Consider the following 19084-nt stretch of genomic DNA (forward strand, 5'->3'; position numbering starts at 1 on the left):
CATTACTTAGACCACTGCTTTCGATACTCTTCATTGATGGCTTTACTCGGCGTTCGGCATAAAGTCAATACATCGAAAACAATCAGTCCAAAATACACTTGAATAATAGACCCCTACACTCGGCTTTTCACAAGATGGCCAGATAAGAGAATCGGAACATAGATTTGAGTCTAGACATCAAAATAGCAAGTAAGGACAAGAAAGCTGCCTAAATGCAAAAAAAAAGAAAAACTTTGATGATCAGATAAAATGAGAAACTTAAAAATGAGACATTCAATTAAGCTTCCTAATATTAAGAGAGACATAGTCATTTAGATCAAGCAAAACGCAAGAAGTCACATATGAACAAATCACTTGAGAGCAAAATCACCCAAGCGAAAGAGAAAACATTCCAACCAAAAATTTGCATAAGAAAATTCACACGGCAACATTAAGAGCTCCAAATTTCGTACGGGAGCATTTAATCAGAATCATTGACACTGGAACTTACTATTATTAAAAATATGACAACTGCTCAAACTCTGGAAAAATGTGGGGAAATTAGACTTCTAAACCCATTGGCAAGTTCAAACTTTAATGTCACTTGAGCAGAGGGGTCGAGTTTTATTGAACTATCTGTTGTGAAAAAAAGAGCTGACAAATGCTGAAAAAATGACCGCTTAAAATTGAAAATCTTGTCAACCGCTTCCAATATAGTTTAAGATTGCAGAACAGTGAAATCAAAGAACTTGTGTTCAAGTAACATGTTTCTTTTTTTATGGGGGGTTTCATAAAGATACAAGGATATCGCCAAACGTCCACTCTTGTAAGTTTACATAAAATTATTATGATTAATCCGTTTCGTTTTAATCATTTAAATGGGAGAAACTCAATTAATTCATTCATTCATTCAAACTTTTTTCTTTTTCTTTTTTTAAAGTTAATATTCGCTCTCACCACACTTTTGATTATTTCTTTGTATTGACCAACTAAGTTTTCTAACACCATGGTTTGCAAGTTTTGAAGTGGATCATAAAACTGAATAGAGTTTCTGATCAGGAAGCAAAACAACATTGAAGAATTAAAAAAAATAGCTGACTCTGCACAGAACGCGCTGCTCAAAAGTTTGCAAAAATATCTTGCACTTTGAGCAAGTGCAGTAAAAAAACAATAGAGACTACCAAGCAACCAGTATCTCTGTTACTCGTCACATGGATCTATTGACAATGAATCTGTCAACAATTATCTTTGCTATTTTCACCTCGGAAACGGCGATAACAAATCATTGAACTGTGGGCACCTCGCCGCTGCCCACGCGTATGCAGACAAGACAAAAAATGCTACTTTCATTGGAGAAATGCAACAGAAACTGTGAAAAAATGCATGCAAGAAGTGTAAAATTTTTAGGTGTGCATTTTTCACGACCGTAGTATCTGCAGTAAAGCATTGTATGTTCTAACGTTTCAAACCTTAAAAATGACTTCAAAGTGCAAACTTTTGAAAAAAACCAAAAACCCTAGGCTATTTTTGATACCCAATAGCTGATAGCTTTTAATTTATTACCTTTTAGAACAATTCCTTTTACAAAAATTTTCTAAAGGTTTTTGTAAGAAGAGGCGACGAAGATTCATTTTTAAGTTTTAAATTGCGTCTTTAAGCTGTGAATTCTTTGCGAAATTGTTAGCTTTTTTTCGTTTTCTCCTAAAGGAGAAGAACATCAACCCTCTATTTTGTTCAGCCAAAAAAACTTTTCAAAATAGCTTCCCATTGAGAGAAAAATGTACCCCCCCCCCCTCCGAACATTGAGTTTTACAATATCTGTAAAAAATCACTTGTTAACGGTTTGGCGGGAACTTGCAAAAAAGTGGGGAGAAATTGTCTCTCAAAATGACCAAACTTGGAAAGAAATTTGATCATGAAAAACGAACATTATTATTGAAGCCAATAAGGGTTTCGCTTCACTTGGTTTTGCGGCCCATAAAAGGCAAACTTGTTTGAAATTTGTCAATGTTGTAAATTGGCAGTTTGAAAAAGAAGGTTAATCAACCTCAAAAAATTGTCCCAGTTGTTGCCTTATTTATCTGTGACAACTAATAAAATCTTTCTTTATTCTTAAAACACTGATGCTTTGCAAAGTAGAATATAATTATTATAATTTCAAGCAATTTTCCAAAATAATGCCGACCTTTTCTAAGTTTGTTCGGTTATAGAGGTCCTCAGCCTGGAACAAGTGTCTGCTTTCCACATCAAAATATGTGAAGCACGATTCCAGGAAAACTTGAGCATTCCGGAGGCTTCTCGACTCTGAGTTGACGCAATCCGGGGACACCTGGAAAACAATCACAGACAATCGAGCAAAAAATGATACAGATATTTGTACAAGTATCTTACAATTAATAGGCAACATACAGGTTCAAAAAATTACCGATAAAGTGTTTCAAAACAAAAAAATTAGCTAATATTGACGCACACACACAGCCTATATTGAACTGTCCCAGTAAATTTCAGGGCCAAGACAGCCCAGGTAGGAGCCAAACAGATTTGGTTCGCAAACGGGGGGGTGGGGCAGGACCTGCGATCACAAGTAATGTATACAATCATTAGGATGTAAAAATTAAAATTAACAAAGATGGTCATTTTCTGCTTGTTTGTGAAGTTTTTGTTTTTCTTGTTGTATTTTATTAACTTCTTTTTCAACCTAGACAACTCCAACAATTGTAGAATTTATGCAATTCATCTATAACTGACTGATAATTAAGTTTCGAATGACCAACTGTCTGAGCAAATTCTATGTATAAATCGATAAAAACAACTCTCATCTAGCCCCTATTTTTAGTCAGTTTTCAGGTCACTGAGTTTGAAGGTCCAAAATTCATAATACACGGCGCCTTGATTCCAGAAAAACCTGTCCAGTTTAAAATTTGAAAAAATGTTCCAGCTGTTATCATTAATTGCTACTCAATTGTTCGTTTTGTTTCTCTACATGAAAACGCTCATTCACAGAATTAAATTTTCTAAAGCATTATATATTTCCAAAGACATCGAGAATAAACAAATAGTTTGCTTGCAAAACAAGAATTTTCAGTTTTTATCTTCTTTTGTGAATACCGTGCAGAATTCCCACTTGATGGGTGAGCGAACTATATTTTCAACTGAGGTTATTTATTTTCAGTCAATTTTGGCCGATAAGTATATGTGTCGCAGAGAGTAGTGATTGGTATCACTACATCGCCTGTCAAGCGTGGAGTGTGAAAAAAAATATTCAAAATTTAGAGAAGTTACCGAGATTTAGAATTTCTGTTAACAATTCACTTTTCAAATTTTTTGCCAAATGAAATGTTTTTGCCCAAAAGGTTACCATTTTCAACAATTTCGGTTTTTAGTAAACCTTCAGCGATATTGAGGCTATTCTCTATCCCATCGTGATTATTTGGAAAAAGACAGATAGAGATTTGAAATTCAGACTTTTAGGTTTAGATACAATTTTTGTTCTTATTGTGGCCATTTGACTTCTGTTTAACTTTTTTTAAAAATTTTCGTGACCTTCTGGTGAGGTATACAAATTGCGACGCAGTTGTTTTAATGGTGAATATACGCGTTTTTTTGAATTGATAAGTAGGAAACTAATGATTTAGTTGACTTTGCAACTATCAATTTTCGAAAAAATTTTGTGAACTTCGCCCATTTTTTGTTTTTCCTTATGTTTTGTAACTGAGTCCAAACACTGAAAGGTTGCATTTAAGCTCTAACAAGCTCTAAATGAACCAAATACTGTTTTCATTTGATAGTATATCGCATTGATTACTTTGAACTATTTGTTTTTAAAAAAAATTTAGTAAGTTTAAAGTTTTGAATATGAATGTATTTTCTGTAGTTTTGCCAAAGTATCAATATTGAAAGCTCTTAAAAATCGACCCCACTTAAATTCGTTAACAATTAGAGAATTTTTGAGTTTTTATATACTTGGTTTAGCACACATTTAGACTTCTGGTTAAATTTGATTCTTTTTAATTGAGCTTTTCATTTTTTCGGATTTCACACAATAATATCTTTTTTTCTACGTAAGCTTAATTGAAACTTCTGTATGTGTCCATTTCACAACAAATGCTTCTAAATTTGACATGTGGAAAAAAAACGTTGCCAATCCATATTGGTTTGTCGATTTGTAAATTTTACTCTTTTTCAAGAGATTCTAGCGGCTTTCAAAATTTATTTGTTTGCTCGTTCACAGAAGCTTTACTTGTTCAGGGTGAATAAGTTCGGCTGTGCAACGATAGGTTTGAGAACGCCATTTTGATTCTTTACTTAAAACGCAATCTCAAACGAAACTACGAAAACATATGTGTGTGATTCCAAAAAAGAAGGCTTGTTAATGTATATTTGCACCTAAATTTCAGACCCCTATATATGAATAACGGCTCGATATTTAGGTGCAAAGGCACATTAACAAGACTTGGAATCGCACAAATATTTCATAGTTTCATTTGTGATTGAATTCTACGCAAGGATGTCTCACAGGGCCAAAAGAATTGTCTTCGCACGCAAACAACGAAGCATCCTATTGATATCAGAGGTAAATTTGGCCAACAAAATCTTCTGTCATCGAAATAACATGATATGCGCACGCACATAACAAAATTTTTTAACACAAGCGTTTAAGTTTTTCAACAAACTTTTTTTGCATTAAAAGAATCAGAAATTATTTAATAGTGAACACGACAAGAATTTATCCCTATTTTGTCAATTATGCGAAATTTCAATGAAATCAAATTTCAGATGAAATATGGTAGGTATGCTTGAGTTTTAGACATAGATGCCCAGATTTTTTCAAAAGTAAGTTTTTGTTAACAATTAACTTTTCATATTTTTAATTTAACAATTAAATATTTTTTCAATTATGTTATCATTCTCAACAAATTTGGGTTTTCTTTAACCTTCAACGATATGGAGGCTATTTTCTATACCATTGTGTTTCGTTGACTTCTGTTTTAGATTTTTTTTAAATTTTCGTGACTCTCCGGTGAAATAAACTAAATGTGATGCATTTGTTTTAACGGTGCAAATACGCGTTTGTTTGAATTGATAAGTGGAAAACTAATGATTTAGATGACTTTGAAACTAACAGTTTTATTGCGGCTGAGCTTAACAACTCAGAAATCAAATTGAATAGCGCTTCAAGGTCATTTCAAGCCTTAAAGCTAGAATAGTGTGACAAGCGAAATTTAATGCTACATTCTATCGAAGCCAAACGGATTTGGTAATTTGTTCAACATTTATATTTAGCAACTATTATTAGTACACAATCGTCATTCCTGAAGTAAAGCTCAAACTCGAACTACCTCAACCACCAGCAAAACAAAACTACGACTTAACAGTATTGCATCAGACTCTTTGCGATTGGATTGCGAATCAACCTGTTATTGATACAGAATATTGCGAGTGAAATACAGAGCGAAAGTTGCGAGTGCAATTCACAAAACACGTTGAAGAATTAACCTCGCTTAAAAGGAACAAGCAAAGCAAAAGGCAACCAGGCAATCCCTGCACAACCAGCAGAGAGGAGCTTCAATCAGCAGCTCAAAGGTACGACAAGAAATTCCAAGATTTATTGGAAGAAGTCAACACTAAAACAGCGATTGGCTACAAAATAATTGAAGACTCAGATCGACCCAACAAACTAGAGGTCCTCTACCAACAGACTGTTCACCTTCTAGAGGAAGAAATACCCAAGCAACTTCAGCGTCGAAACAAGCTTGTGCCCTATCAAGCTAATTTCGTTGAAGAGCATCTGAAAGAAGCAAGGAAGCGCAAAGCAAGTTTGGACAATCATTGGCTTTCATATATACGCAAAGGCACGCAACCAGCAATGAATGAAGAGCAAAGCAACGCAACCCAAGCAGTGAACGACAGCGAGAGCAATAACAACTACCCAATGGACAGCCCAGCTGCTCAAACAGTGCAAAATGGAGCAACAGCAGGTGGCCAAGAGACGGAGAATGTTTAGGAAACATCTTGAGCAAAGCAAAGGCGAGAGGAAAGGATGAAGAAATTCGATATCGAAATCGAAACCAAGATGCGACTCGAACAAGCACGGTTTGAGCGGAGGTGGCTAGAGCTGGAAATGCAAATGAAGGAACTGGAAACCAAGCATCAACTGCTGGAGGAAGAGCGTGAGCTAGAGCGCAAAGTGAAGAGAACAGCATTAGAGAACGATGATGCTCGTTCCCAATCAACTGGTGCTCGAGACAAATCACCCTTCAACTGGACCCCAAAAGAGAGAGATGTCTCAGACTGGGCCAGCAGGATCGACAACCTTCTAACACCAGAACGACCAACAGCTCGCTTCGAAGTAACCCCTGAAGTGAACAGGTACAGTCACTTCTCACAATATCGCAGTTCACGAGACCGATCCTCAAGTGTTGAAGACCGAGACGTTTCCCCCAGAGCTGGTCTAATACGATACAACACTGGCTATTCAGGTAGTAGTAGCCTACCAAAGCTGAAGTTGAACAACTTCGACGGAAACCCTCTCGAATGGCCGGAGTGGGCTAGTATGTTCATTGCTACAGTGGATCAACGACCAATACCAGACTCAGAGAAGATGAGCCATCTGAAGACTCGACTGACAGGCAAGGCAAGGTCAGCAATCTCTGGAATGGGATATTCTGGACAATTCTATGGTGTTGCATGGAGCATTCTGGAGAGGAAATTTGGGAGGCCCCATGTGATCATTGATGCACAACTGGAGAGTCTTCGCAAAGCAAGTCAGGTTAAACCTCACGACTCATCAGGTCTGATCAGTTTCTCAGTTATTGTTTCGAACTTTGTGAAAGTGCTCAAAGAGTACAAGCAGATTGGTGATCTGCAATCAAGCTCGACACTGTATATGGCAGTAGATAAGCTACCCCAAGTTCTCAAAGAGAAGTGGTGGTTCTATGTTGATGATAAAGATGAAGATTGGCCTGATCTGATTATGTTTGAAAAATGGCTATCAAAGATAGCATTAGCATTCGTGCACGAAGGGTTTTCAGCTTTCAAGGGAGAGCGAAGAGAAGAATACCGAAGAAGCACAAATAGAGACGAACGGTTCTCGAAAACATCGAACTTCAGTGCAAGTTCGAACGTGAAAGAAACGAAGCAAACGCATAGTAATCACTGTCCGCTAGCTGATGGCACTCATAAAATATGGAACTGTCCACTATTCAGGAACATGAGTGTGAATGATCAGTACGCAGCAGTGAGAAAGCAACGCTTATGTTACGGATGTCTAGGCAAAGGACATGCAATCAAAGATTGTAAAGTCAATGCGTGCGGCATCAATGGATGCATCAAGAAGCACAACCAATTGCTACACTCAGAAAACCAAATGGACGAGGGCAATCATGCAGTCAACGTAAGCGCAGCAACAATCAACCAGAGTAACGAAGTTACTAGCTTTCTTCAGATAGTTCCTGTCTCAATACAGAGCGGTGGCAACAGGCTGAACACATATGCTTTCCTCGATAGTGGATCAACGGTTTCATTCATCGATCAAAGTGTGCAAGAGAAGTTACGGGTCCAAGGCACCGGTATGACGCTCAACATAGCTGGCATACACGGAACGAAGGATCTGAAGACAGAAAGGGTTCCTCTCAAAATAAAGGGACTACATTCAAAGGTGCATTCAATCGAAGCGTTTGCACACCCGTCAATCTCCTTGGGAAACACAAACTACAACTACAACAAGCTGAAGCAAAGCTTCAACCACTTGAGTGTTTTACCAAACAAAAGCTTCAACTTGATGGAAGTTGGCATCATCCTCGGTCAAGATGCTTAAGAGCTACAACGCCCATTGGACTATAAGATAGGAACACGAAGTGAACCTTTCGCCGTTCTAACAGAGCTAGGATGGGTAGTCAGTGGACCCATGACGGGCAAAAGAAGACAAAATTTTTGTCATTTCGGCTTCACAGAAGATGTGAAAGTGGCTGAGAATATCCAAACCTGGTGGGACATAGAAACCTATGCTTCCAAAATCAACGTCGTCAGTCAGTCAAAGAAGGAACTGCGGGCACAAAAGATGCTAGAAAGTACGACAAAGTTCACAGGCGAGCGGTACGAAGTGGGAATGCTGTGGAGTGAACCAGAGCCAAACCTACCGAACAACTACAGCTCAGCCTTGGGTCAGCTTTACTCACTGGAGCGAAGATTCCAAAGGGACCCAAACCTGAAGAATTTGTATCAACAGTCAATAGATACAGACGTAGAAAAAGGATTTGTAAAGATATTGGACGAAGTGAAAGGCACCTTCGGGAAAGAATGGTATTTGCCACATAATCCAGTGCTAAACCCGAACAAGCCGGGCAAAGTAAGACGTGTTTGCAACGCTGCCTCCAAGCACAAAGAAGTATGCCTAAACGATAAGGTACTAGCAGGACCTGATCTGCTACATGGGTTGATTGGAACAATATTCAGATTCCGTGAAGGACCAATAGCACTGACAGCTGACATCGAATCGATGTTTCTACAAGTGCAAGTTCCCGAACAGGATAGAAGTTGCTTCAGGTTCTTATGGCGTCCAAGAACAAATGAACCTGTTCAGGTATACGAGTATCAGCGTCACGTGTTTGGGGCAAATAGTTCTCCAACTTGTGCAAACTATGCTCTCAACCGAGTGGGACTGGATAACGAAAGAGAGTATCCGATTGCAGCCAAGGCAATACAAAACAACTTCTACATGGACGATTTCATCAAATCAGTAGAAACCCCTGAAGAAGCAATTGAAGTCTTCAAGCAACTACAACCTCTTCTCTCTCGACATGGGTTTGAATTGAAGAAGTGGATAAGCAATAACGATGCAGTTACCAAAGCAATCACAGAAGACTTGAAGTCAATCAGCAATACGAAGCAAGTCGAAGTGGAACCCAATACGGAGGGATCCTCAGTGCTAGGACTACAACGGACCGTTATTGATGACAGTCTTCAAGTGTGTAGAGGTACCAACAAGGAAGTGGAAACCCCTATAACCCAGAGGAAGATTCTGTCACTGGTATCTTCGGTATTCGACCCGATCGCATTGTTTGCTCCGTTCAGTGTTCATATGAGACGACTTCTGAAAGGCATCTGGACTAAGAATGGACAACATTAGGACAACGAAGTGGAGCCTAGTGAAGAAGAAGAATTCCTGAGATGGAAAGAACTTCCAATAGTGGCTGAAAGAAGCATCGATAGAAGGTATTTCAACAAAGAGAGGGATAAAACCGAGCTTCATGTGTTTGCTGACGCATCTGAAGACACGATGTGTGCAGCAGCCTATCTACGTTCACAACAAAAAGAATACTCAGCTGACTTAGCATTTGTCATTAGAAAATGCAGAGTGGTACCGATGAGGCATCTTTCAAAACCGCGATTGGAATTGCAAGCGGCAGTCATGGCAGTGAGGTTGAAAGAACAGATAATCAAGGAACATGAAATGAAGATAAATAGTTGCAGTTTTTGGTCAGACTCGACTACAGTATTGCAGTGGATACACAGTTCCCATCGCAAGCAACAAAAGTTTGTGGCCAATCGAGTGGCTGAGATACTAGATACAACTGACGTTTCACAGTGGAAACATGTGAGCGGTATCAACAACCCAGCGGACATTGGCACCAGAGTAATCAACATTGGAGAACTCAAGAGAAGTGAGTGGCTCACTGGGCCGGCCTGGTTGAAACGACCAGAAAGTGAATGGCCAGAGCAAGTGAACCTAATCTTTGCGTCAGATGAAGAGAATGTACCCTCATCAGTCTTCATGATACAGGCTGAAGAAAAGAAAGCTGTTATTCAGTGGGAACGATTCAGTAACTTCAACAGACTAGTAAATACAGTGGCATACGTACAGCGAGCATTGAACAAAGACAAACCTGCAACACTCGTAGTCAGCATTGAAGAAAGAGAAGAAGCAAAAGCAACAATCTTCAAGTTACTACAACAAGAACAGTTTGGTGAAGAGATGAAATCTCTCAAAGCTGAAAAGGAAATTCCAAAAGTCAGCAAAATTCTACAATTCTCCCCCTTCCTGGATGAAGAAGGACTTATTCGAGCCAAAGGCAGAATAGGCAAAAGTCAGTTGGACTTCAATGCAAAGCATCCATTTTTGCTACATTGGAAACATCATGCGGTTGAATTATTCTTGCGAAACGAGCACAAGGAAAATCAACACGAGGGCACTGAGCATGTAAGAAACATTGTTCAGCAGAAGATGTGGATCCTAGGCATAAGGAACGCCTTAAGATCAATCAAGAACAAGTGCATTACCTGCAGAAAAGGCAGAGCACAAACGATAGCACCAGTAATGGCAGGTCTACCCGAAGAGCGGTTAGATGCTTCAACAGCTTTTACAAATATTGGAGTCGACTACTTTGGCCCTTTCATTGTGAAGATTGGGCGAAGAAATGAAAAGCGACGGTGTTGTCTCTTTACTTGTCTAACTATGAGAGCGGTGCATATAGAAGTGGTACCTAAGTTGGACACTGATAGTTGTCTCAATGCAATAATGAGATTTATTGCTCGAAGAGGCAAACCGAATACGATCATCAGCGACAACGGGACAAATTTTGTTGGAGCTGAAAGAGAGTTTGCAGAGTACGTTGCGGCATGGAACAAAGAAGGGATCGAAGAACATCTAATTCAACGAGGGATCAGATGGAAGTTCAACCCACCCACAGCACCTCACTTTGGAGGAGTATGGGAGCGGTTGGTGAGAAGTTGCAAGAAAGCAATGTATGCAGTGTTGGGGAACAGATCAGTCACCGAGGACGTTCTTTCAACAACGATGTGCATCGTTGAGCAGACTTTGAATGCGAGACCTTTGACTCCAGTCAGTTCAGATGTTAATGACTTAGAAGCATTGACTCCCAATCACTTCTTGCTTGGCAACAGGAAGGTTTGCTTACCCTATCTACCATGCGCGGAGGAATTTGTTGATCATCGAAAGCTCTTTCGACAAAGTCAAGCCTATGCAAATCTCATATGGGACAGATTTCGTAAAGAATATCTGCCAACTCTGAATAATCGGCAAAAATGGCGATCTACGGCGAACGAAGCCCTTAGAGAAGGCGATCTCGTTTGGTTGATCGAAGACAGTGATAAGCGTGGATATTACAATCTAGATCGAGTTGCGGAGACCATCGATGGGTCTGACGGTGTGATCCGATCAGCTATAGTTCGAACGAACGACGGAGTGTACAAGAGACCAGTAGTGAAGCTCGCCCCAGTACTACCTGGAAAAGATGTTTTCGCGATGGAAAACAGGGCCGGCGATATTGCGGCTGAGCTGAACAACTCAGATATCAAATTGAATAGCGCTTCAAGGTCATTTCAAGCCTTAAAGCTAGAATAGTGTGACAAGCGAAATTTAATGCTACATTCTATTGAAGCCAAACGGATTTGGTCATTTGTTCAACATTTATATTTAGCAACTATTATTAGTACACAATCGTCATTCCTGAATAAAAGCTCAAAGTCGAAGTACCTCAACCACCAGCAAAACAAAACTACGACTTAGCAGTATTGCATCAGATTCTTTGCGATTGGATTGCGAATCAACCTGTTATTGATACAGAATATTCGACAAAACTTCTACATGGTTAACAAATTTCCCATGACATCAAATTTACACTGAAAAAGTGACGTTATGGAAAAGTGTTCACATTCTGTCGACATTATTATCTACAACCAATCAACAGTTGAATTTGACTTGTAAATCCACGTGACTAGCAGCATAAAAGGAGCTTGAAAAACTACCAAGAATCAGATGAAATTTGCAATTTTGGTTATATTAAACTGACATACAGTGCGTATTGAAGCACACTTTCTTGAGCAGTAAATTACTTGTTATCGTGTCTTGTTTCTGTAGATCATATTAGTGATTGTACAGTTTTAACCTTACTTTGACTTGTGAAAAGAGAATTAACTTTGATATTCTCAAAACTTTCTTTCTGGGGAACGAAGTTCCTAAGTAAGAGAAACTTTGTGCAAAGCATAAAGTCAGTTTCTCTTACTGGCTTTAACGAAGCCTACTCTAGTTCAACATTGGTGTTATTGAAACCAATAGAGAGACTTGCTAACATTAAAGTTAGAAAATTATTATTATTGTCAGATTTCCAACTGGTAAGACTTACCGTTTTACAACTGCTAACTGCAGAAGATTGAAACTTTGTATAGTTATAGCCAAGTTATAGGGCTACAATCTGTAGGAACGGGAATTCCTATATTCGGTTTTTAACTTGAGTTATTAACAAAGAACTCAACAAAAATTTAATTCTTTCAATTTGAATTATTTTGTTATTCTGAGAGAAACAAGTTTGTTATAACAGCAAAGCTGTATAATTGGTTATCAAGAGTAATTGAGCAACAAGTAATGCAACGGTATTCTACAGTATAGCAGATAATACAGTTCACAAAAGTTAACTGCAAAAATACAATATCCGGACAGATTTGAAACCGCTGAAACGAACTGGGCGGTGTAAAGTTTTCCTTGACTTTGATAGGAGAGCAGCCGTTACAGTTTTCATTAAAAATTTTTTGAACTACGTCCATTTTTTGTTTTTCATATTGTTTTAAAACACTTGAGTCCAAACACTTAGAAGTCCCATTTAAGTTCTAACAAGCCCTAAAGGAATCAAATACTGTTTTCAGTTGATAGTTTATTGCATTGATTACTAACTATTTGATTTCGAAAAGAACTCAGTAATTTTTTAAGTTTTGAATATGAATGCATTTTCTGTAGTTTTGTAAAAGTATGAGTATTGAAAGGTCTCAATAATCAGCAGTGGCGTAAAAGAAGGTTATCATTATGTTCAGTTCATAGCTAATGGTTTCTATAGCTACTCATCGATATAAAATTGATGCCGTTAAAATTCGTTGACAATTGGAGAATTTTTGAGTTTTGTCTATTCTTGGTTTTGCACACATTTGGATTTTTGGTTAAACTTGGTTGATTTCAATTGAACTCATCAATTTTTCTGATTGCTTACAAAACCATCTTTTTTCCACGGAAGCTTAATTGAAACTTCTGAATGTGTTCTTTTGACTTTGTTTCGAAAATGATGACAATCACGAGGAAAAATTTGCCATTCCATATTGGTTTTGTAAGTTATTCTATTTTTCAAGAGATTCTAGCTGCTTTATACTTATATCTCTTTGCTTGCTCATAGAAGCTTTGCTTGAAGGTGGATAATTTGGGCTGCGGAACGGTAGGTTTGAGAACGCCATTTTGAATCTTTGCTTAAAACGAAACTATGAAAACATACGTACGTGATTCCAAAGAAGGAGGCTTGTTAATGAGCATTTGCACCTAAATTTCCGACCCCTATAAAAGAATCATGGTCGGAAATTGAGGTGCAAATGCACATTAACAAGCCTTCTTCTTTGGAATCACTCATATGTTTCATAGTTTTGTTTGTGATTGAATTCTACGCAAACATGTCTCACAGGGCCAGGAGAATTGTCTTCGCACGCAAACAACGAAACATCCTATAACTATCAGTGGTAAATTTTGCCAGCAAACTTTACTTTGATTGGAACAACATATGCGCACGCACATAACAAACTTTTTTGAAACACAAGCGTTTAAGTTTTACAACAAACTTTTTTTTGCATTAAAAGAGTCAGAAGTTCCTTTGCAGTCAACACGACAGGCAATTATTTGGTTAACTTTTGTGAAATTTCAATCAAATCAATTTACAGATGAGATATGGGAGGCAGTCTTGAGGTTTAGCGCAGATGCTCACAGAATTTTACAAAAATAAGATATTTTCTTTTAAAAAATCTCTCTAAATATAGACACAAAATTAGTCAAATATTATTTACCAATTGCAGATCCAATGACCTGACGTCTATGAAGTTTAGCAGGTAACAGAGCTGAGAACCATCTCTGACGAAATCCTGAGGAAGAAACAAGCCATGTTTCAACTACTGTTTCCAAATGACCAAAACAAACAGAATCTTTGATAACAATCAATCTGCGTCTATCAGGATTTGGAAACAAGATGAGAAATAATTTTTGTCCTAGGAATAATGTATTCTAAAATTCCGATTGAGGAAAAGAAGCAAACATAAAGTTTCATGAACTATGCCTGTATTATGTCTGAAATATGCCTGTAATTGAAATCCAAACTGCTTTTTTAATAACGTGAAAAAAATATTATCAAAATTTACAATTATGTTTAACTACCCCCACATAATCATAAACGAAATAATTTGTGATTTTGCGTTCACAATTGTTTCGTATAGCCTAATAAAAAATGGCATATCATATTAAAATCTTTAAGCATTATTTATATTAGAGAGATTGAATTCAAAGAACACTTGATTAAAAAAAATTTTAGTTTCTCGTAAAAACTAAACACGAATTTCATATCCATTAGATCCAATAAATTTTGCTCCCATATTTGCCACGAATCCGTTGTCAAAATTTAGTAAAATTTGGAATGGAAGAGTTTCTTTCTAGAGAAAAATTTGCAAACGAATTTAGGTACCGTTTTAAAAACAAATATGGGCAACATACATGGCTCGAAATTACAGAAATTGCAGCGCAAAAAAACTAAACCATGTTTCAGCATATTTTTTTCATTCCATAAAAGATTTCAAATCAATAATAGATGAAAAGTCCACAAAAAGTGAGAAAGTAAGTTTCTCAGATAAGTTTTATAGATTTTTTGGCAAGATTCTTAAAAAAAAGGAGGAAATCTATAACACTAAACCATGTGTACCTCACTCAAGGAACCCTGCTACACCTTTAATAAATTCAACATCATACATAAATAATATGAAAAATAAAAAGAAAGAAATTAAGTTTACAAATGATACTTGTATAAAAACTAAAACGAATGATGCGTTGGAGAAAAATACCAAAAACCTGAGAACAGTTTTCCAAAAGATATGTTTTGATCAGCAATACGAAGCTAATCGTTGACAAAAGTGAAGCCGAGAAGAAACTTGAACAGGGATAAGAAAAGAGCTAGTTCAAAATAGAATTAAACAAAATTCTGAAAATAAAACATGAAACAATAGGAAATAAAAAATTTACAGATACCAAAATTGGGACTGGGACAATCACAGTGAAGGCAAATTGTGAATACCTAGGAGTCTATATCGATTACAGCTGGAATTTTAGCTCACATTTGAACACCCTAATCATCAAAACGGCTCAAAGTATTCAATCCCTGTTCCAAATTATAAACTCAGTCCAGCTAAGTACACGAGTCATACTCTCTAAATCTCTAGTTTTCTCAATTAAAAGACAGTGGTCCTTTGCATTCCTCTTTACCCAAAAAACAGACAAAAAATCAACCGTTAATAAATTGAGGAAAAAGGTTAACTTTATGAGAAAAAGTATATTTCAAGCCGAGATTCGCTTCTTTGTAACCAAATCTGACCGCGTGAACTACATGTTTACAAAAACAATTTGAGTTTCCTGCACAAACTACTGAATGGTCGTGTACATGAATTTAAACATAGCTGGCAGATTGCCAGAAAATAGCCGCAATAGCTTCGTACATCTGCAGTCTAAAAAAAACAGTAAAAAGACAGACCAAAAAAATTCGTCTTTTCATTGAAGGCTGATATGTTATATTTTGATTAAAAATCTGTACAAGTTTTTGCTGCGTCTATTAGCTGCTCTCTAATAAACTTCATTTAGAGTGACACACACCAATTTGACCTTATCTCTATGAATTAAAGCAAATAAAATTCAATTTCAAAGTGAGGAAGTCATTTTTGTGAGTGAGGTAAGTCAAGTATGACCAAAAATTTAATCACGCGAATGAACAAAAAAACTCGCTCCACTAAGAGCAAAAAATGACGTCACGCACGCAATTCAGTTGAAATTGCATGAACGAATGAACAAAACGCAGATTTGAATTGGTTGTGACGGCATATGATCGTAACAAAAATCGCGACGAAATAAAAAACATAGCAGGACAAGTCCTGACGTACAATTCAAAGAATTTTCAATGACTTAACAAACAACTAGACCTAGAACGGACAATGAGTGAATTGGAAAAATCATTTCTAAAAATAAGATGAAAAAAAAACAAAAAAAAACAGAAAATCAATGTCAAAATGTTGCTAGGGAGAACAAAAAACCACTAGTGAGATATGTAATTTTGATTCTAACAAAAAATTAGGTCCAGAATGAGCTGTGAATGGATTGGGAAAACTATTTAGAAAAAAATCCGATCCAAAAAATCGAAAAAAAAGTAAAAATCAGAGTGAAATTGCCGCATGTGAACAAAAAACCACTACCGAGAAACCGATTTTTTGTTCAAACACCGTTTTCTCACTCTACTTTAAAATTAAAGCAAAAAAATTCACGCCACAAAACCACTCGCTTTTTCGCTCCATTTCCTGTTTCGGCGTGACCAAAATCACTACTCCAATTTGACTTGAAAAATCATTGAAATGTGTGAACAGATCTTAAAAGAACAAAAACGACAGCGCCCCAATACAATTCAAATTCTTTGAATTGTAAAAAAAACCAAGAGAAGGCCAATAATAGCCCCAGCTATCGCTGTGCGGCTATTAAAAAAAAACAAAATGAGAGGACTAGAAAACCTTTTTTTGTTATTTGTCCATGTAGACCATTAAACAGTGAGAACACTCGATTTTGCTAATTTATTGCACAGAATAAACTTCATTTTTGCAATAAATTAGCCAAAAAAACTTGAACAGGGATAAGAAAAAAGCGCAAGTTCAAAAAAGAGTTAAACAAAACTCTGAAAATAAAACATGAAACAATACAACTAAACAAAAATGTTAAATTTTTATTATTAAGTTTTTTTAAAAAAAAATTGAATTCGTTTACCAAATTTAGTTGAATGATGATTATTACAAATAATCAAAATATTCACCTATTAACTTAAATTTATTTAACTGTTTATGAGTTGCAACTGGTTATATTATTATCAAAATTTGATTTGAAAAATTTGAATAAACACTTTTGACCAAAAAATATTAAGATATGAAAGTACCAAATGAAAAAAATGCGATCCAAAGCGCTGTTAATCTGGGCATATATCCACATTTAACTCTTAACACTTTACATCAACGATTGCACCACAATACGAAATGCTGTTTTGGATCGTTTCTTGAACCGAAAAAACTTAAAAAGGTCTAAAAATATCATCAAAAACACGCACATCCAAATTTAAAAATGGCGAAATTCTGCATCGTCAGAAGTTAACTGGCCGAAATTTTCTTATAGATGTTCACGCCAGTTAAAAAACATTTTATAACAAAAAAGGCAGACATTGAAATCATCTTAATCGGACATGATGATATTCGGCATAATTAGACATTCGAATGATGAAGACTTTCTTTGAAAATGCTGTTACGAAAGGAAACAGTAGCTTTGCCTGAAAACCCTCATCGTGAAACAAAGGGTTGAATAATGTGTGCTGGTGTAGAACGTGGAATCCGATATTTTGGAACCATTCAACACAGTCCTCTGGTTTAGACATCCTGCAAATGGTCTGTTGATTTCTGATTATGTCTTTCTAATAGATCTATCTACATTCAATATCTAAAACAAAAAAATATATATAATATAATAAATTTAAAATTTATACAAGAGCACTCATAACGTTTGAGGGAAGCATAGCCGGAAATATAGCTGGCTGATCGTCAGAAATTAGCTGCGACAGCTTCTTGGATTCTAGTCTCAAAATATTAAATAAAAATAACACACAAAAAAGTGAGAAGGAAAAAGTAAAGTTTTTTATGTCGTAACCTACAAACTCTTGAACTTATTTATAGTTAACGTTATTTCTGAAAGCTGCCCCCAGAAGACCGTCAATTGGAAATAAGTACCTTCGTTTGGCCTTAATGCTTCAATTGAAGCAAACATAACTTTTAACAAAGAGGAAAAGTCATTTTAAAAGTGAGGTAAGTCATGCGTGAACTTTAACTTATTAGTTAGGTACCTTCATTGTTCCGACCCCACTTGTGGGGGGAGGAACTATATACTCAAATTCTTTTTGTTCAGACAATTTTGGCCGACCCATATATTCATCGTAGAGAAATGTGAGTGGTATCATTAAAAAGCTCGTCCAGCGTAGAATTCGAAGCTAAAAATATTTTTTGAATTTTGTTTTTTTTCGAGGAGTTATCGAGGATTGAAGTTTTGTATGAACACGTGATATTTGACATGATTTTATTCACTTTTAATGTAATTTTTCTTCAAATTGAGACATTTTTATGAAAATATTGATTCAAAATTACATTTCACGCCACAAAAAAAAATCAATTTTGAATTCCTGACAGACGAAAGGCAATAAAAGGACTAGTTCTGGTCTCATAGGGAAGTTTACTATCAAAAAAATTAGAATTCCATTTGAGAGCTCTTTTTTTTAGAAAACTTTTCAAATTTTTTTGTTTTGTTAAATCACATAGAGACCAGCCACATTTCATACCGAGGTTCCGTTAATGAAAAACCTGATTTACAGTCTAATGAAGCCAATGAACAAAAAATTCCTTTTCAAGGAATTGCTCGTGTTTTTTTGGCTTTGACTCTGAGTTTTCGTAATTTTAAATGAAATTTTCCTTCTCTTTTTGAGATTTTACTAAATTTCTGGAGTTCTATGGCATAGACTCGTTAATGAGCATAAGGTGAACCTGTCTAGAACTCTGAGTGGACAGCTAATGGCTGTTAAGACCTAAAAATGATTTTTCGAGAAATTTTAACCGATCATAAACTTATTTTCGTGAATTTTAAGTCAGTCTCAGTAATGACAGGAACCCTATACTTTCTACTGCACCAAAATTAACCTGGTTAGCGGTTTTACCTTCATACTATTTGTCACATGACTTCAATGCCACAAGATTTCAAAATTTTCTTAAAAAATTTAGGATATTGTCTTATTATTGGTCCCTCTTGAAATCTTGTCACAATAACCTGATAATGATATCTCCCATTGGCTTAGAGAAGATGTTCAATGGATCGTGGATAATATTTTTAGAGAAAATCGTATGGTTTAATGGGCTTCGAATTTCTTCGCGCACTTTTACACGGAATTTTCGGTTTTTGCCTGTATTTGTTGTTTCCATAGTCATAAGACTTATTGCGATGTCTTATTGATTACCT

The 19084-nt window shown here is 36.4% G+C and overlaps 1 protein-coding gene across 1 annotated transcript in view; it reads right to left on the bottom strand.

Annotated features, from left to right (window-relative positions):
- LOC142350433 (proto-oncogene vav-like) overlaps nucleotides 1-17521 on the bottom strand; it is a 49254-nt gene extending 31733 nt beyond the window's left edge. Inside the window, exons 1-3 of the mRNA XM_075402280.1 lie at nucleotides 17358-17521; nucleotides 13813-13887; nucleotides 2165-2308 (exon numbers count right to left, since the gene is read on the bottom strand). Coding sequence (XP_075258395.1) covers nucleotides 2165-2308; nucleotides 13813-13887; nucleotides 17358-17462 — 324 coding nt within the window. The 5' untranslated portion in view covers nucleotides 17463-17521. The remainder of the gene's footprint in view (nucleotides 1-2164; nucleotides 2309-13812; nucleotides 13888-17357) is intronic.
- Nucleotides 17522-19084: the final 1563 nt, after the last annotated feature.

The sequence above is a fragment of the Convolutriloba macropyga genome, chromosome 12 (genome assembly GCF_964194025.1).
Source record: "Convolutriloba macropyga chromosome 12, txConMacr16.3, whole genome shotgun sequence".
Taxonomy (NCBI): domain Eukaryota; kingdom Metazoa; phylum Xenacoelomorpha; order Acoela; family Convolutidae; genus Convolutriloba; species Convolutriloba macropyga.